Genomic DNA, 19,141 nt, shown 5'->3' with positions numbered 1-19,141 from the left:
ATTCGCTAAAAAAAAAAAAGTTTTCAACTCCCCCCCCCCCCATTTTTTTCTGGCTATGGCCCTGCGTACAGTGCAATATTTTCCAGCAATTAGTGTTTCATTATCATTTCTCACATAATAGCTTTCTTTAAGGGCTCACAGTCTTCTATTTAAATAGTACATATAAAGGTATCATCAGCTCTAAGTTAATATCCAATTCCTCCTTGTCTGCAGTGTTATAGAATCCCCTATGTACATTTTTAGTTTACTTACACTTTTTAAATTGAGATGTTGAATCACGGGTTACCAATCATTAACAAAGTTCTCTAATAGTTAAGAGTAATAGTTAAGAGTACAGTTATTTTATCAATTATTAGCAAATCTGTAATGTATTTTTTCCATTCTTCTAAGGGAGGTATCTTTGAGGACCCTTCCACACAGCCCTATATTCCACGATATCAAGGCAGAAAATCCCACATTATCTGAGTGCGGACTCAGATAACCCTGTTCAAAGCAGATATTGTGGGATTTTCTGCCTTGATGTTCTGGATATAGGGCTGTGTGGAAGGGCCCTGAAATTTTCCAATATCCCTCTCTCCTCTTTCTTTCGTTCTTTCTTTCTTTCTTTCTTTCTTTCTTTCTTTCTTTCTTTTCTCTCTCTTCCTTTCCCCCTCTCTTTCTCCCCCTCTCTTTTTTTCTACCCCCTCTCCTTTATTTCTCTCCCCCTCTTTCTCTTTCTCTCCTCCCTCTCCTCCCTCTCTTCTTCTTAGTCTCTATTTTTCTTAGGTGGAAAAGAATGAAAGGCAAAATACAGAATGGGGGACACCTGGCTCGACAGCAGTATGTGTGAAAAATATTTTGGGAGTCCTCGTGGACAACAAGTTAAACATGAGCCAACAATGCAGCTAAAAAATCCAATGGGATTTTGGCCTATATAAATAGGAGTATAGTGTCAGGGAAGTCACTCTATTCTGCCTTAGTCAGACCACACCTGGAATACAGTGTCCAATTGTGGGCACCACAGTTTAAGGGAAATGTTGACAAGCTGGAATGTGTTCAGAGGAGGGTGACTGACCTGGAGACTAGGACACGGAACAATGGCTTTAAACTACAGGAAAGGAGATTCCACCTGAACATTAGGAAGACTTTCCTCAAGTGTGGTGGAGGCTCCTTCTTTAGAGGCTTTTAAACAGATGCTGGATGGCTATCTGTCAGGGGTTCTTTGAATGCAATTTTCCTGCTTCTTGGCAGGGGGTTGGACTGAATGGCCCTATGTGATTCTCTCTCCCTCTCTCCCTCTCTCTTTTTCTCTCCCTGTTCTTTCTCTTGCCCTCTCTCCTCTTTCTCTCTCTCTTTCCCTTCCCCCTCTTCCTTTTCTCTCTCCTTTCTCTCTCTCTTTTCTTTCTCTCCCCCTCTCCTTTCTTTCTTTCTCTTTCCCTCTCTATCTTTTCCTCTCCCCCACTCCCCTATTTGTTGTTCTCTCTCCTTCCCTCCTCCTTTTTTTCACTATCTCTCTTTTCCCCTCTCCTCCTCCCTCTTTCTTTTCTCTCTCCTTTCTTTCCTTCTCCTTTTCCTTTCTCTCTCTCTCCCTCTCTGCTCCCTCTCTTTCCCTGTTTCTCTTTTCTTTTTCCTCTTTCTCTTCCTCTCTCCCCTCCCCTCTCTTTCATTCTCTCTGTTTCTCCAACCTCTTTCATTTTCTCCTTTTTCTCCCTACCTCTTTCCTGCTCTCTCTCCCTCTCCCTCCTTTCTTTTCTCTCTTTCATTTTCTCTGTCTTCCCCCTTTCTCTCTCTCCTGGCCCTTCCACACTGGGTTATCTGAGTCCACACTGCCATTTATTCCAGTTCAAAGCAGATAATGTGGGGTTTTATTCAGCTGGGTGGAAGGGTCCTGAGGAATAAGGAAAGTAGCCTCCTGTTGCAGTCTCATACAGCTCTTGCCTAGGTTTTCAGAAATCAATGGGAGGTGACTCCAGAGGCAGTAGGCATTGGACTACACTGTTGTTAGTCTTGATGGTATTTTACTGCTACAGGTTGAATATCCTTTATTTGATTTTTCTGGTATCAGAAGTGGTTTGAATTTTCATTTCCTCCCAGATTTTGGAATAACAGTCAGCCCTTCACATTTGCTGGTGTTAAGGGGGTACAACACTTCCCATGAAATGTGAATAAAGAAACTGCTTTTTTATCCTGAGGGAACACAACTCAAGGAATTTCTTACAACAGGATCTTATGATAGACTTGCGCGGAAGCCAGCAATAGAATCATATTGCAGGACATAGAGAATCCTGCAAGAGGTCTTCTAGATAGAAAGTTCTCAGCCTATCAGCATGACTGAAGGAACTTCGCCATCAAATCACACCAGAGGGACTAGAGATCACAAAAAAGCTTTTAAATCAAATTTGTCAAAATCAAAACATTTATGTTTCACATATACATAGCCTTTGGGTAATTTTATGCATTTTTAAAATAATTTTGTGTATGAAAGTTTGTGTTTATCAGAAAGCAAAAGTATCGCTTTCACAGCCACCCATGTAGACAATTTTGGATTTTTGGAGTATTTTGGATTTTGGAAGTCTGGATGCTCACCTTGTATTGTTCTTTTGTGTTATCCTCAAAACTGTTTAAATATAATTAGAGTCTGCTTTAATAGCAGTGATTTACAGTATTAGTTGTGGTGTCTTTCTTTTTAAGCTTTTGCATCAGCCTCAGGACATTGCAAAAGGACTTAAAAACTGCTTTAATGTTAACCTGTAGTTTAGAACTGGATGGGTAAATTGTAATCTTCAACCTGCCCAGATCTGAAGTACAGTAGAGTCTCACTTATCCAAGCCTTGCTTATCCAAGCTTCTGGATTATCCAAGCCATTTTTGTAGTCAATGTTTTCAATATATCATGATATTTTGGTGCTAAATTCGTAAATACAGCAATTACAACATAACATTACTGCGCATTGAACTACTTTTTCTGTCAAATTTGTTGTATAACATGATGTTTTGGCGCTTAATTTGTAAAATCATAACCTAATTTGATGTTTAATAGGCTTTTCCTTAATCCCTCCTTATTATCCAAGATATTCGCAGTAAGACTTAAAATCCAATGGCCATGCTGGGTGGAGGATACAGGGAGTTGTAGTACAAATGATAACTTTTCCAATCAATGGTCAAATAAGACACACACCTCTGAAAAAAAATTAAAGGAGGAAAATTTGGAGTCATCACCAAAACATGCCACTTTTCCCTGAGTGAAGAGAACCCTGCCTTTCCTTGAGCTGAAAAAAACCCCAGACAAACATGGCGTGAGAGGCTGCTGCATCAGGAGGCACTAATAGGCCTTACCAGGCCCGTAGCCAGGATTTTGTTTCGGAAGGGGCTGGGATTTTGGTGGGGGGGGGGGGGGGGGCTAAGTCTGAGCGGGAGAGGGTCTACCCTAGCAAACCTTTTGTATAGTTATCCCAATACCCCCATGCATATGGGATATATTGAGCATGGTGATCAGATCATGATATGAATAAACATAACAGTTTAAATAATAAATGTAAGGCCTTCTCACGGACCACCCTGAGAATTTCAGGGGGGGGGCTGAAGCCCCTCAAGCCCCCCCCCCCCCCCGGGCTACATGCCTGGGCTTTACTGATCCCACCAAGCTTCTGCCACCTTTCATTCGAGTCATAATAATTCCACTACTTTCTTCTGCGTGCCAGTGTAGTATTAACAGGGGGAACTCTTTAACGTGTCTCCTGCAGGAGAGATGGTGATTCCTGTCAAAAAGCAGAAAAAAAGACAAATTAGCTTGGTTTAATTCATGGTTTGAATTGGAATGCAAAGGTAAGCATGTGATTGTGAACTAGGATCACAGCTTTTTATGGAAGCTGGGGAAGTCCACTTATCAGTCAACATATATAGGAGTCTTCTCCAAGTCGCCAGCTTCCTGGTATATTGGTTTATAAGCCTCATCACCTACAGCCAGCATGACCTCATGGGAGATGTGGTTGAACAGACATGGAAGGTACTACAGTGAGAAAGGCTGATACTTTCTCCCTAATTCTTAATTCTGCTGGTAGATGAACCCAGTTTTTGCAGCTTACCAATCTGAACATTTTGCAAAAAATATAAGCCGCAAGTTGTTCTGCTAAGAGGACAGAACTACTCACAGGTGACTCAGGAGGCAGGAGTGACATTAAATATTACAACAATACAGGTCTCTTTCACAATTCATAATCATAGCTTTTTGATTTCTGTGGCCTCTGGAAGTTGTTTTCTGGTGAGGCCATAAAGATTCCTGGCAAACTATCCCAAATTCCTCACCAAAAAAAATATCCTTGGATTCCATAGGATGAAGCTGTGGCATTGAAGCGCTATCACTACATAATGTGAAAGAGATCTACCATGTCTGACAAGATGGTACTAAAAATCCTGTTACATTTGCAACATGGACAAGTTTTAGAGTTCTGATATAGTGGAGTCTACTACAATGCTGTTCTTAACCTGAGAGTTCCTCAGGCATATATTCCAGAATCCACCTGCTCTTCCGCTTGTATCAAGCCAACTTCAAAATGTTTTCACATGAGACATCCTCAACTTGATGTCCTTTCAGAGGCCTGGATTCAATTATGGTGGCTAAAAAGGATTTCTCATTGATGCCCTGCAAACTCGCTTGTCCTCTGTAGCCACCATTCAAAACACACACCCTTTTGCCAGGTGCTGGAATCACTGTCTCTAGATGAATCTGATCAAGCTTCAGCTTGTCTGCGGAATCGATCATTTTAACAACTGCAGTATGTTTGTCAATTGTCTCCTTTACCACCGCCTTCCTTTTGTACTATTTCTTGCCAAGTTTCTTGGTAGTGATTTTGACCACAATGTCAGGCTGTAACCAATAGTCTGTTCTGGCCGATTTTTTCTTCTTCAAACTGTGTGATTTTGTCAAGGGCTGATTTTTTTTTCCTTTTGGTCTGCCCTGGGCTGAAAGGAGGCTCTTTGCGCATCACCGTGGGTCCAGTTCCTTCTGCCTTCAGAGCACTGGATCCAAGCAAATAGGCCCCTTGGATATGCAACTGCTGATTTCCTTGCCCTTTTGTTCAAACTTAATACAACTTTTTCTTCCTCATTTTCTCTGTTTAGTTCTGTGAAGACCAGCTCCTCCTGTTCTTCCCCCTCAAAGCGTCTCCTCACTTGTTCCTCATTGAACTAGGGTGTTTTCTCTTTATAGTCAAGGCCCTGTGTTTTTCTTCTTTTTTTTTCTATCTACCAATTATTTCAGGGTCTGTTGATGTACTGCATGTCACCAACCTTAGGGTGTTTCATCCACTACACAATAGGTGTATCCTAATTTATTTATTCTTTATTTTTTTGTGTACCCAAAGGTATATCGGGTCCAATATTCTAATTTTATAGTGGTCAACCAGAGAAACATGGGAAGTCAATGGTAGATTGTGTTCTCTAAAAATTGTACACAGAGGTAAATATCTGTGTGTGTGTGTGTATAGAGAGGGGGGGAGAGGGAGAGGTATATATCTTATGTATTCATGATTGTCGTTAGTAGTCATTATCTTCCTTAAATATATCCACGTCTCTTTTAAAGCTGTCCAAATTTGACATTTAACTATATTTTCTATAGTAAACACCACGGTTTAATTATGAGCCATGTAAAAAAGTGCAACCTTTATCTATGCCAAATTTTCCACTCTCCACCTTGAGTGGATAGCCTCAGATTTTAGTATTATGCGCTTCCTCCACACAATGCATAATTTTATGTATCTCTGTCATTTGTCTCTTTATTCACTTCTCCTATAAACTAAACATTTTAGAACATCGTAATCTTTTCATAGGAGAGTTGTTTCAGCCCTTTGATAACTCTATTACCCTTTCTTGAACTTTTTCTAGTTCTACAATATCCTTTTTATGTACAGTGCTTAGAACTGTACATAGTAGACCCACATATTACATGGGTTTCTGTTACATAGTTACATAGTTTTAATTATATGGAAAGCCCCTCTAATGCTGCTTGGGCTAGCTCATGCTCCTTGTACAATCCTATGTTTAGTGTTAATTGGGTATATGCCACCTACCCCTTTCCTGCACTGTTCACAGGTGCGGCTGGCGGGGACAAGAGACAGGACCTTTTCAGTGGTGGCTCCCCGGCTATAGAACGCCCTCCCAAATGAAATCAGGCAGACTCCCTCTCTCCTATCCTTCCGTAAAAGAGTTAAAACTTGGCTGTGGGACCAGGCCTTTGAACAATAGTAGCAGCATCAATTATAACTACAGTAGAGTCTCACTTATCCAAGCCTCGCTTATTCAAGCCCCTGGATTATCAAAGCCATTTTTGTAGTCAATGTTTTCAATATATTGTGATAATTTGGTGCTAAATTCGTAAATACAGTAATTACAACATAACATTACTGCTTATTGAACTACTTTTTCTGTCAAATTTGTTGTATAACATGATGTTTTGGTGCTTAATTTGTAACATCATAACCTAATTTGATGTTTAATAGGCTTTTCCTTAATCCCTCCTTATTATCCAAGATATTCGCTTATCCAAGCTTCTGCCGGCCCGTTTAGCTTGGATAAGTGAGACTCTATATGTTTCAGGAAATAGTGACAGACCCGGTTCAAACTTGAAACATGCCTAATTGTATGTTTACACGTGTCTTTTATGAATGCTTTAATGTAACTTAATTTTAAATTGTATTGAAATGTTATTGTAATTTTTATATGTGTGCTTCATATTTGTAAGCCGCCCTGAGTCCCCTATTGGGTGAGAAGGGTGGGGTAGAAGTACTGCAATAAATAAATAAATAAATGTTGTTCTTTGGATGCCTCACAAATAAAATGTAATGAAATCTGTATCCTTAAGAAAGCACTGGACTGTGGAGGAATAGTTGGTAGCCAAATTCATGGGTGGTTTGAAGGAATGCCATTCTCTGGGGGCCCTGTGTTAGGCAAAGGGAGGCTTGAATTATAAAAAGGGGCTAGCTTCCAAGTACGAAAACAGAAACTAGATGTCAGCTTGTTGCTTCTTTTGACTTGCGTATTGATATAACAACTGTCACTTATGCTGTGATACCCTTAATGACATCCTGTGTTTGTTGTGTCCTAGAAACAAACTGCAAGAAAGAGAAACACTAAAAGAAATATTAGGTATTTGTGTCTATTCTGCAGATGTCAGGCTATTGCTGATGCATGTTCATACATAGCTGCATGCTCACATGTATATTCCAGCTTCTCAAAACAGAAAATGAAAACTAACTAAGCTCTCATTCCCATTATAAAATGTTTTTCCCCCATTAAAGGTCTTTATTGAATCGGTGGAATGAGTCAAATCAAAGTCTCACTTGCTCTTGTAACTCAGTCATTCAGGGAATAATACAAAGGCATAAAACCAGAAGAACAGGTCCAGGTACCATTTTAAGGTGGCACAGGAAGTATACATAGAATGAGGTGAGCTGGAATTAGACCTATCCAGGGTAAGTGGGCCAGCTGAAATGTAACTCTAGAGCCCTATGATTGTGACTGAACCGCAACTCTGATTAGAAAGTAGTAAAAAAAAACTTGTGAATTTGTAGTTCAAAAAATCTGGAAACCTACAGCTTTCCCACCAATGATTTAGGGGGTTTGTTGGTCAGGTAGTACCAGTAAGAAGAAAAGCTTCATAGGTGAATAATATGTACCATGGCCATGAGAGTTGGATCCCATCCCTGCTTATATTTACCCCTGATGTAATTACAAGTTAGGCTTAGTTTCAGTTGTGTTTCAATATTTAAAGTGTCCATAGAATAAGACTTGTTTTAATTGAGGCTTGTAGAATGTTAGCATTCCTGTTAAGAGATGAACAGTGTGATGAAAAATCCTGCAAAATCCCACATAACTGGTCTTGATTCAAGTATATCTCAATCAGCGGGAAACACATTGCATAATGTAAATCCTACATTTTTCTATATATTGGACTGTATTTGAACTATACTACAATATAGCCTGGAAAATCCAACCTAGTGCCATGGTCTTCAAAGACACTAACAGAAGTAATTGGGCACCCATTCTACTGGTGATAGCATCCTGATTACCTGTCAAATGACAAACACAAATTTTGATGCCTCAGATGTTAGATCTGTTTCTGAGTATATTTGATTCCAAAAATGGCACCAGTTTTCCACTGTCAGATCCAATTTTTTAGGTACAGAACATATGCAGTGTAGCAGTGGTTTTCAACCTCTGGGCTGCTGCCCAGCAGAACAAAAATCTGGTCTGGGGACCTCCTTATTCATTCCTTTCCGCAGAGCTGAGCATTGCATTGGATAGACCACATCAGCTCTAGATTATTAAATATGGTTTTCTGTGGGTGAGCAGATGGTGACTACTGGGTGGCATATGTTCTATATCTGAAACTACAGTGGTCTATCCAATTCAGTTTTCTGAATCAGCAACCCAAATAACCAAACTGAATCTAAAGTTGACCAAAAACTGATTTGTGACCCTTTTGGTACTAATGTTGGAAAGTGGGCCCTGGTCAAAGTGTTCCCTGGTCAAGTGGGCCCTGGTCAAAAAAAGGTTGGGATCCACTGCAGTATACCAATCTTAATTTTCTCGCCTATAAAAATCATGATAACAGTAACTAAGAAACTATAGCTGATGCAGTCTATCCAATTCAATTTGCTGAATCAGTGCCCCAAATAATCCCAGAAACAGGCCTAAAAACCAAGACAGCAAGAATTTTGTTTGATTCAGTTGGTTCTTTTGATAGCAGATAAAGCAGATGTACCAAAGATTATATGGTTTTTAGATTTTGTTCGTCAGATAGCTTATAACAAATAATTTGCAAATAGCAAAAGATATGTAGTTATTAATAATTTGTCATCTGATATTGTGTTTTTAGTATGAAAAATATCTGTGATATCCCTAGTAGTGGGAACTGAGAATATTTCATCAACTGAGTCTGATAATGCTGCATAATCAATTATTTGTTTTTCTTGTAATTGTCTTATGTTCTAAATCAGTCAGAAATTGTGTGCCTTCCCAATGTTGTGGGTCTATAACTCCTAGCATCCTTCATCATTGGCTATGCTGGTGAAGGCTGGTGATATCTGCAGTAAAACAACATTTGAAAACCCACATGACTCCTATTTCTGATATGAATAAATAGTATCATGCTGTTTATTTTGTTCGCATTAAATACAGAAACAGACAAGAAAGGATGATACAGCCATTTACAAGATTACCATGCCCAAAAGGATATAGTTTTTTGTGATTCCATTAAAACAAAGAGGTCAGGGACAATTAGAATAGTAACTCATATCGTGTCTTCTTATATTACTGTTTCATATGCTTTGATGTTGGATGATGCATGACTTAATATTTTTAAGGAATGTTACATGGACTGCACACTGAAAGGTGCAGCCTATCGATAGGGGGTAGTCAGTATTTATGTAGCATGATAGAAACTTGTTAGATGTAATAAAAGCCTCTGAAACGGTCAAATGACTAAACGCTGGTGCATAGCAACTAAAGGAGATGTGGTGTCAACAACATATATATCCAGCAAGGTTCTTTTCTAGGCAGCACAGTCCTGACGTCTGGTGCCTCTGATACTTATGAATGGGAAATCCCTGCTTCCAGTGCTTATGGATGGGATTTCCCCTCCCCAATCACAATGCAGTGCTTTTGCCTATTGTACACAACCAATTCTCTCTATCCTGTTAGAAGTGACTTGAGAACATACTGCAAGATGCTTCTGGTATGAGGGAATTGGCTGTCTACAGACACGTTGCCCAGGGGACACCTAGATGTGTTACCATCCTGCTGGGAGGCTTCTCTCATGTCCCTGCAAGTAGATGAGATGTAGTTGGTGACCCCATGAACTTCCTAGGGTTTTCTGAAACAGCAAATGCTCAGAGTTGGTTTTGCCAGTCCCTTCCTATGAAATATAGCCTGGTATTTGTTGGTGATATCTATTCCAATATTAATGCTGCTTAGTTTCCAAGATTAGATGGGATCTAGTGCTTCTAGAGTATCTGATATTGATTTTTATACCAGATAACAAACATCTCTGATCAGTGCAGGCTAAAGGAAGTTGCTCAAAACAGGTAAATTCCACATATAGGTTTGAATGAAAGGAATAATGCAATATAGTGTTGGCAAGTGTCTATGTGACAGGCCTGGAAGTTTTGCAAAAGTCACAATGAGTGGTACTTTCAGGTATCAGCTTTAAACTTACATTCTGGAAACCAAAATAACATCGTAAGGAGTAGTCAAATGATTTGTTGGTTTCTAGCATCGTTCTTTCAAATTATCTTGTGCCTCATGAATTAGGGGAAAGGCTAATCTAAATATGCATGCAAAGTTCAAAGATTCATGCTCCATTCACCATATATGCTGACTACATGTAGCTGGAAATACCTCAAGGGAAAAACCCTTCTAACAATTATTCATAAGTGGCAATAACTACTGTTGTTCCCACCAACTTTCTTTATTAGAAGAAACAGTTGCTCCTTTAGCACAGGCAGACTTGATCTTACATTTTGAAACAGGTCTTGTACCTTCCCATACTTAATGAGATAAATTGATTGGATTGCAAATTATTAAGAAAGCACAGGAGTATAGACATAGAGACAGCCAAAAAGAGGGTTCCTCCTATAAGAATATTGTCTGAAATTAATTTTAGTGAAATTTCACTCCCTAACTTTCTAGCATTTCAGAAAGTGAGACATTGAAAATAATTCATACCTAGAGCTATATTCATGTTCCATTGGTAAATATGATAACCCTTCTTCTTTTGGTGTCTAAACTATATGTCTAAATGCTCAACTGAAATTTTAAACTATTACAATGCTAGAAATTTGAAAATTGATGGAAAATTTCATGGGAGGGAGCAGAATTTTTATTGCAGAGGCAATGCTGTGATTTCTCCCGACACCTTCCATAGCTACACTTCTTTGTAAGCTTGCATACTTCATTCATCTATATTTATTTATTACAAATATTTATAACCCATCTGTCATTATACATGCCCTTCGCAGTCATTTACAAATAGCATAAAGATGTGTTCATACAAGAAATAATGTATAGATACAGTAATTCCCATGAAACAGTAGGTGCTAATGTGGGAAAGAACATGAATCTCAGACTACATGTGACCTAAAACTTTTTGAAACTGCATGAGCTGCTGCCGTTCTGGCTTCAAATAAAAGTTGTTTACAGACCCTTCCGATGATGTTTAACATTAAAATATCAGTTTGTCAAAACCAGTTATAGTTTTCCTTTTTAATCTGTGGGCATTTCTAACATTCTGTGTCCCAGAGGGTTCCTGGCTGGACCCCTACTCACACTACATTAGTCCACATACTTGTAGCACACAATGGTAGCCAGTTTCATGATAACTTAATCTGTATAGGGTTTTTTTACATCAAGTCCAGCGAACAGGCCAATCAGGGACATGGGTCCACCACTCAGCTATTGACAGTCAGTCAAGCACAAGTAGTGATAAAGCTGGAAAGTATACATTTAACTATATTGTCTAAACCAGTAGTGTCAAACTTGTCCAGGTGTTTTGGATTCCTGATCACTGGACAAGCTGGCTAGGGCTTCTGGGTGTTGGAGGCCCAAACATCTGGAGCACCACAAGTTTGACACCTCTGGCCTAAAGGATGCATATTTTCTTACATGTGGTTTTTGGTTTTACTAAGTTTGCTCATACTTACAATTCAGTTTCAGTAGCCTATAAAATTCAAAGCATGAGTTCTTCCTGCCTCATTAACTTGAAAGTACTTTGACAAAAGATACTCTTCTCTTTGCCATTTTCTTCAGCACTTTCATTCTGTACTATGGAGACATAGCAGCACATTGTAAAGATTCTTGTTTCAGGATTATAAAAGTATCCAAAGTACCCAAAACCTTGTGTGGGAGAAATGTAAGCAGAGAAACTTTCCCTGTATCCAGTGCTCTGTTCAAAAACAGCCTTAGCTAAGGATAATGTATCTCCTTGGAATGAATGCTTGAAATAAGTAATGGACTGAATGGAGAAAAACAGATTGAAACTGAATACAAACAAGAAGGAGACACTCATTATTAAGGATCCTAACCTGGGGCTGGAGATAGGTCAACCAGTTCTGGATAGGGTTACATTCCCCCTGTCTGAATTGGTCTCTCCAGATGCTGGCTCAGATTGATCTAATGATCTGGAGTGCTTGTTATCAACATTGGTTAATACATCCTTTGTAGTACTGGAACACCCAAAGATACACGTGCAGGTAATTCCAGGTTGGACTTCTACAGTGCACTGTACATTGGGCTACCTCTGTAACAAGTTTGGAAACTCCAATCAGTCAAAAAATGGCAGTGAATAATGCACGCAGATCCAAATAGGGTGGCCTTTTGCAGCTGACAGATGGTAATTGTGTCCGCGTGAATTGTTTTTAAGTGCTGGCCAAGGTCTTTAGGCATTGCACCCAGTGTGCCAATCACCACTGGGACCGCCATTTATTGGTTTGTGCCAGTGGTTTTATAGTTCGATCTTTAAATCCTCACATCATGTCAGCTTTTCCGGTTTTTTCTTGTCAATCCTGCTGTTGCCTGGGATTGCAACATCAACGATTTATACTTTGTTATTTTCCACGATCATGAGGTCAGGAGTTTTGTGCTCCAAAACTCTGTCAGTCTGAATTTGGAAGTCCCAGAGTAGTTTTATGGGTTCATTTTCTGTAACTTTTTCGGGCTTGTGATCCCACCAGTTCTTTGTCAGGCAGATGGTATTTGTGGCACAAATTTCAATGGATCATCTGAGCAATGGTTTAATGCCTCTGCTTGTAGTCTATCCACACGATCTTCTTGCAGCAGCTGAGTATGTGAGCCCTCGTTTTGTCGGTTTCCTTGCAGAGTCTACACTTGGAATCTGTAGTCATTATTATCATTGTTGTTATTATTATTATTATATTATATTTTATTTTAAAGATGAAGAAGTCCAGGACAAAATGTTGATTTTGAGGCCTTGTGGTGTTATATATTTGTTTCAATATGTTACTAAATGTATATAGAATAAAAAGGTGAAGTATGTGGTCTGTTGGGAGAGAGGGAATAGATCATTAGAGGAAACTGGTGAGTGACTGAGTTTGAATAAGATTTGGGTGAATTTGACAGTTAATTCTGTTAGACATGGGCAGTTGCTTAATTTAAAGATGTGTTAGAGTTGCAGTTCAGTTTATACTGAGTTAGCTATCAAGTGTCAATCAGGTTTTGATCTGTTTAATTTTAGTCATAAAGGATATGTGATTGACATAGATTAATGGTTTAAGTAAAATTGAACTGCATGCTTCAGTTCCGAAAGTAATCTTGGCTTGTACATTTATCTTCTGTTTAAAAATATTTGTTAATATAAAGACATGTCTCTTGGAATCAGTGCCGGATTTAGGACAGATGAGACCCTGTGCTAGTTAAGTTATGAGGCCCTTTACTTGGGGCCTGAAGGAGACTGATGGTTACATTTGATGGTGATTGAGAGAATAGGACAAGCAGAGATTCCCACATGTGGCATTGGTAGTGGTGGGACACTTAAAGGATGTATCCTCCAGCACTGTAAAACTGATGGGATGAAATGTTTAAAAATTCATCTCATTTAGTGATAGTTGACAGTGTGGGACAAGTAGTGGTTCTCACAGACTTCTTACCTGCAGTCAGTGTTGTGTAGTTTGAATTCTGAACTGTTGTGTGGGAAATCCAGGTTCAGATTCTTGCTCACTGTGAAGTCCTAATCTAATCTTCCTCTCAAGGTTGTTGAAAAGGTAAATGTAGAACATGTTTCATGGATTGCCTAGAAGAGGGTAAGGAGGGAATATAAATATAATAACTATAAAATATCTAAATACGGTTAGGCTAAGTTACTACTTATTAGCAGTTCCTGAGGTTATAAAATCTTTGTAATACTCTTGTGACAAAAGGACCGTAGCACCAGGGGAGTTCAATTAAGTATATGGAGTTCAAGTTAGTGTGATTATGGAAAATTAATTAGCAACAATACAGCAATAGCAATTGATGCTGTCCATTCCATGTGTGAGGGCCACTCATTTCTGCTTCCCACCATATGAACAGTATCAAAGTATGGCTGCCTCTTGACCTGTTGAAGTAAAAAAGTCTCTTTCATCTGGTTGACCCGTCAGCCATATGGCACGAGTTATTTCAACTTTGAAAATACAGGCAGCCCCCAAATTACAAAAATTTGACTTGCATATGACTCCTAGTCAAGAAAAGGGGTGAGACAACAGGAAATGAGGGAAAGCTACCCCTAGGAAGGTAAATTCACTCTTGAAAGAATCATCATAGGAAAAAGGTGTCTCCACTGAAACTTTCCCACCAATCCTTGTTTCCAAAACCAGCCCAATTTTTCAAAATCCAATTGTCACAGGAACAGAAAATGAGGTGAAATCTTCTGAACAGGCACACAGACAGCAAAACAAACACCACAGGAGTATTATATATATTTGGCTGAAGTTACACTTAAAAATGTACCTATTTTTACTTACAAACAAATTCATCTTAAGAACAACCTATAGAACCTATTTTGTTTATAACTTGGGGGCTGTCTGTTTATGCCTAAGGATGTACAAACAAGTCAGTAGCATAAAGTGGGTTATTGTGTAGGCAGTAGAACTGCCAAGATTTTATGACTTTTATGATCTCTGATATGGGCTAGCCTTCTTTGCCCAGTCATCTTAAAGTTATGCATTGCATTTGAGCTCAGAAATCTCAAGAGAGATGCTCCTCTCATCCGGTGAATCTTATATGGGGCTGCCATACATATGCCTATCTTAGTTGCCTGCACGGTTGAAAAAACTGGTGCCAGTTGCACTCACAGTACAAGGACCCTATCTGAAACCATTTAGCTACATACTAAATGTTCTGCAGTAGATCTAGTGTCTATTTTTGAATGACCCCTTTTGAATGACAGAATGACCCGAGTATTTGCTCTGTGGTAAATGGCCTCAGACTGGGATACCTCTCTTGTAAGTGCAGCTGGCACCTTTTCTTCGCATCCTTGGCTCTATTGATACTGAGAGATGAGCCAGTACGCATAATTTTGGGCTGCTCTGCCTTGCTTGGTATGGTTAAGGGGGCAGGAAGAAGAGCAGCACCAAACTACTTGTAGATCCCACCATGTAGAACCCCAATTAGACCACTTTGTTGCATCATCAAGAGTGCAATTGGTACTCACTCACAAGTTAATAAAAGATTTTGAATGCTCCAAATGGCCCCAATTTGGGGCTGGACTTCACACCTCCACATATGGCAGTGGTTCTCAACATGTGGGTCCCCAGATATTTTGGCCTTCAACTCCCAGAAATCCTAAGAGCTGGTAAGCAGACTGGGATTTCGGGAAGTTGTAGGCCAAAACACCCGGGGACCCACAGGTTGAGAATCACTGACATATAGGAACATCCCATAAAAAATGGAATGCTTGGAACCCTAGTGAGAAGCTATAGCCCGTGCCATGCTCCTTATTTTCCATTTGCTATATGGAACGCAGCTGAAATGCTGAAGCAGTAGTGTGCTTAGTCCCTGATGGGGAAAACAAAACTTAACATTGCTAAACAACACTGTCGCTACTTTGGGATCAGTTTTCTCAAGGCTCTGGGGACTGTTTGTGCATTCATGTTTCTTCCGTAATGCAAAAACGGTTTAGCATGAAAGTGCACATTTTTCTGCATAATTCTGCAAATTCCAGAAACTATAGTATCCTAAAGACCAACTGTTTTTAAAATGACCAAGGTAGAAATTTATTCTGATATATTTGTTTTAAGATGTTTAGGCTGTCACCATTAGTTATTCAGATTGTCATCATTTCTGTAAAGCACATTCTTTTCAACACTTAACTATTGAACAGTCCCAAGGGTTCTCTCTAGCTTTGTTACTTCTTTAATTAATTGTGATGTGGTGTCTTTGAGAGCTCAACATTAATAATTATACCTATGTTTCACCGCACCCTCCCCAAAGAAGTACTGGTATGTTTTTATAACTTACACCTCACAAGGTGAAAGCAGAAGGAGGGATCTTGAGAACACAGACTCGTACAACCCCTAATAATTAACTTTTCTTCAAAAGCCCCAACCCTTTTCTTTTCTCTGTTCTCTCTGCCTTTATACATACTTTTCCCCTTGAGCTATGGGAAGCCATTGTTCTGAAGGTCTGACCACAGAAATTCTAAGGGAACAAACATCTAAGTGTAAAACAGGGGAATGAACCACAGATGTTCCTGTGCAAAGCACATCAAAATTCAACTTTAATGAACTTCCTTAGATAAAGTGAGACAGAGCATTAGGCAAAGGGAGGTACAGAACAGGTATGGGAACAGTGACGTCAAAACTTCTTCAACATTCCCTAAAGTCCATGTACCTCCATTTTTTTCCTCTAAATCACCCAAAATCTGATAGAAAAAGCAAGTGATTAGTCTTGGAGCAGCAGTTTACCCTTACATCTACTATTCGCCCACCACAAAACAAGACAGTAAGTTACTTCTGGTTGTCATTCTTAGCTGAAGTGACCTGGTGGGAAGGTGCAGGGGTAGGACTGGCTCCCACTGAAAGTATTCTGTATTTACAATCATTGTTGCATTATTTTCTTGTGTAATGTTTTCTTCTGGACTATTGTATCTTAATAATAATAATAATAATAATAATAATAATAATAATAATAATAAAACTTTATTTATACCCCACCACCATCTCCCCAACGGGGACTCGGGGCAGCTTACATGGGGCCATGCCCAAAACAATACAATGTAAACAGCATATAAAAGAACAGCACAACACAATACAATAAGCAATACAGTAAATAATATCCATTACAAAATAAAACAAGGAGACAATAAAAACAAGGGCAGACCACATGAACATTAAGTTAAAACTCGGGGTGAGAAAGACATAAAAATAAAAACCACAGCGAACAGGGTCATAAGGGAGTGGGGTATTCTGGAGGATAGATATTAGGGGGAGCAACGGAAAAGAAATATAAAATGGTTACTCTCCAAAAGCACAGCGAAAGAGCCATGTTTTCAAGTCTTTCTTGAAGCTTGCTAGTGTGGGGGCTTGCCTAATCTCCGCGGGCAGAGAATTCCACAATCGGGGGGCCACAGCAGAAAAGGTATCTTGCAAACCTGGACACATTTTCTAGCTAGTAAGCTCCAGTTAACACAAATGAAACTTACTTCTGAGTAAATATGCATAGATTGGCTCTGTCTGAACATATTTGGGAAGCCATTCAAATTAGTATGCAAGTAGTGCAAAGGAGCCTTGGGCTTTTCTGAAACAAAAAAAATAGTTGGAAAGTCATATGGGAGCCTTATGTTTTTTAAGGAGAAAAGGTAACAAAGGGTGGTTTTCCTTCTCTCCATTTGGAATGAACTTATCTCCTCATTACAGGTTTTATCTTCATAAAAGCCCTGTGAGGTTGATTAGGCGAAAGATTATGACCATTTCTGGTCCAGCAACTTCATAGCTGGAGATGTAAACCAGGAGGGATGAGAAATTGCCAGCTTTGCTTTCTGGTGCTTTAATGTACACAAGTGTTGTTTCATGCACTTAATTCAAAAATTAAAATTATTAAAAATATAATATATAAAATTACCTTCAGGTTAGTGTATAAAGCTTAAATAAAAGATACATTGATCTCATGTTTAAACCTGGGTCCCATCTCCAAGATACCTTCTTATGTTTAGGTATGTAAATACAAGTATCCCAGAACCTCCTTCTCCCACCCTCCAAAAATTCCAAAATCTAAAAGACTTCTGATCCAAACATTTAGAATAAGGAATATCTAACAAATATGTCCTCAGTCAAGTTTATTGCGTGAAACTATCACAGTTTAGTGTGTCTCATTCACATCTTGGCAGGTGTTTGCCGTTGGGTAGCATAGACAAGGAGCTGATGGTGGTGCCAGTGAGCAGACGACTCATTCTGACCAGCCAACCACTTGCACTTCTCTTTTCCTGGTGATACAAAAATCTCCACTCCTGAACCTGTATCTGCCATCCAAAATGTTGCTTGCACTTGACATAGTAAGAGCTCTGTATTTCCACACACATTGTCCTTCATAACTGCTTCATATGTGTTTAAGACTGAGTCCAGAAAAAGAAACACGACATAGGAAGCTACAAAACAAAGAGACTTTTGGGAAACTGTCCCTTGGCCTCAAATCAGAATTGGCGGGGAGGGAGACTGTGTGACACCGAGTAAAGAGTTTCCCTTTCTCTTTCACTGGTAGAAGAAACTTGTGAAAGTTGGAGACTGACAAAGAAAGGCATGCAGGGAGATGAAAACAAGTGAACAACATTTCTCCCAGTGTGTCAATTTACACTCACTCTTCATCGAGGAGAGAGACAAAATTGGTTCTTTCCTTATGTTGCTGCATGCTGCAGCTACCCGCTTTCATGAGGCAAGAAAATGCAGTTTGTTCCTCATGTCAATTCATACATCTTTTGTTTTTGTTGTGGCATCAGACATTCATTTTCTGTTGTTGTTGTTTGTCTCTGTGTGTGTATGTTACAGGGCTCAAAGATGCCTAACTCTAAAAAGAAGCAGAGGTTAGGAATCATCACCCCATGAGAACCTTTGGATTTTGATCAAATGCCTGGAGAAGTCCAGCAGCCTAGAGCAGGTCACCATCATCCGCTCCTGTGATCCTGTCATCTCCGCCTTCTCAATTCACAGCTCGGGTCTAAATCGTTTTACTGCCACAGCTTGTGCCACGAATGGCTACCCAGAGGAAGCACTCTGTGAAAGATTTCAATCCCTATATCACTTGTTGTATCTGTAAAGGATATCTTATCAAACCAACAACAGTAACTGAGTGCCTCCATACTTGTAAGTAGGACTTTTTTTTAAGGCAACTATCTTTGGAACAAAATGCTGTTTGCTCTATTAATCCTAATGATAGTCCTGGGATTAAGGTGGAAGGTGTGTGAATCATTATGATAATATATTGTAATTATACTGGAGGCATTCACAATATTAAAAGCATTAAAATTGACATTATTCCATAATATTTGAATTTGACAAAAGCTTAAGTAGTTAGGCTATATCATTGGCTACATTGTCTATCATCACTGAGTGGAATTTAAATAGCTTGGATTTTGTACATGTTGCCCTTTTTCTTATATTTGCACATTGTTAAAGAGAGACCAA

General features: G+C 39.2%; 1 protein-coding gene and 1 pseudogene across 5 annotated transcripts in view; one reads left to right on the top strand and one right to left on the bottom strand.

Moving 5' to 3' along the window:
• The window catches only part of pcgf5 (polycomb group ring finger 5), a 56,450-nt gene that overhangs the window by 2,758 nt on the left and 34,551 nt on the right, over window positions 1-19,141 (top strand). For all 5 annotated transcript variants that reach the window (XM_008115310.3, XM_008115311.3, XM_062976180.1 and 2 more), the window contains exon 2: window positions 18,506-18,820. In XM_008115310.3, the coding sequence (XP_008113517.1) occupies window positions 18,709-18,820 (112 nt within the window). In that variant the 5' untranslated portion in view covers window positions 18,506-18,708. The remainder of the gene's footprint in view (window positions 1-18,505; window positions 18,821-19,141) is intronic.
• LOC134297952 (DNA/RNA-binding protein KIN17-like) lies at window positions 4,516-10,251 on the bottom strand (annotated as a pseudogene).

This window comes from Anolis carolinensis, chromosome 3 (assembly GCF_035594765.1).
Source record: "Anolis carolinensis isolate JA03-04 chromosome 3, rAnoCar3.1.pri, whole genome shotgun sequence".
NCBI classification, from domain to species: Eukaryota; Metazoa; Chordata; class Lepidosauria; order Squamata; family Dactyloidae; genus Anolis; species Anolis carolinensis.
The sequence above is the reverse complement of the archived record's forward strand: the minus strand, read 5'-3'. Positions and strand labels throughout refer to the sequence as shown.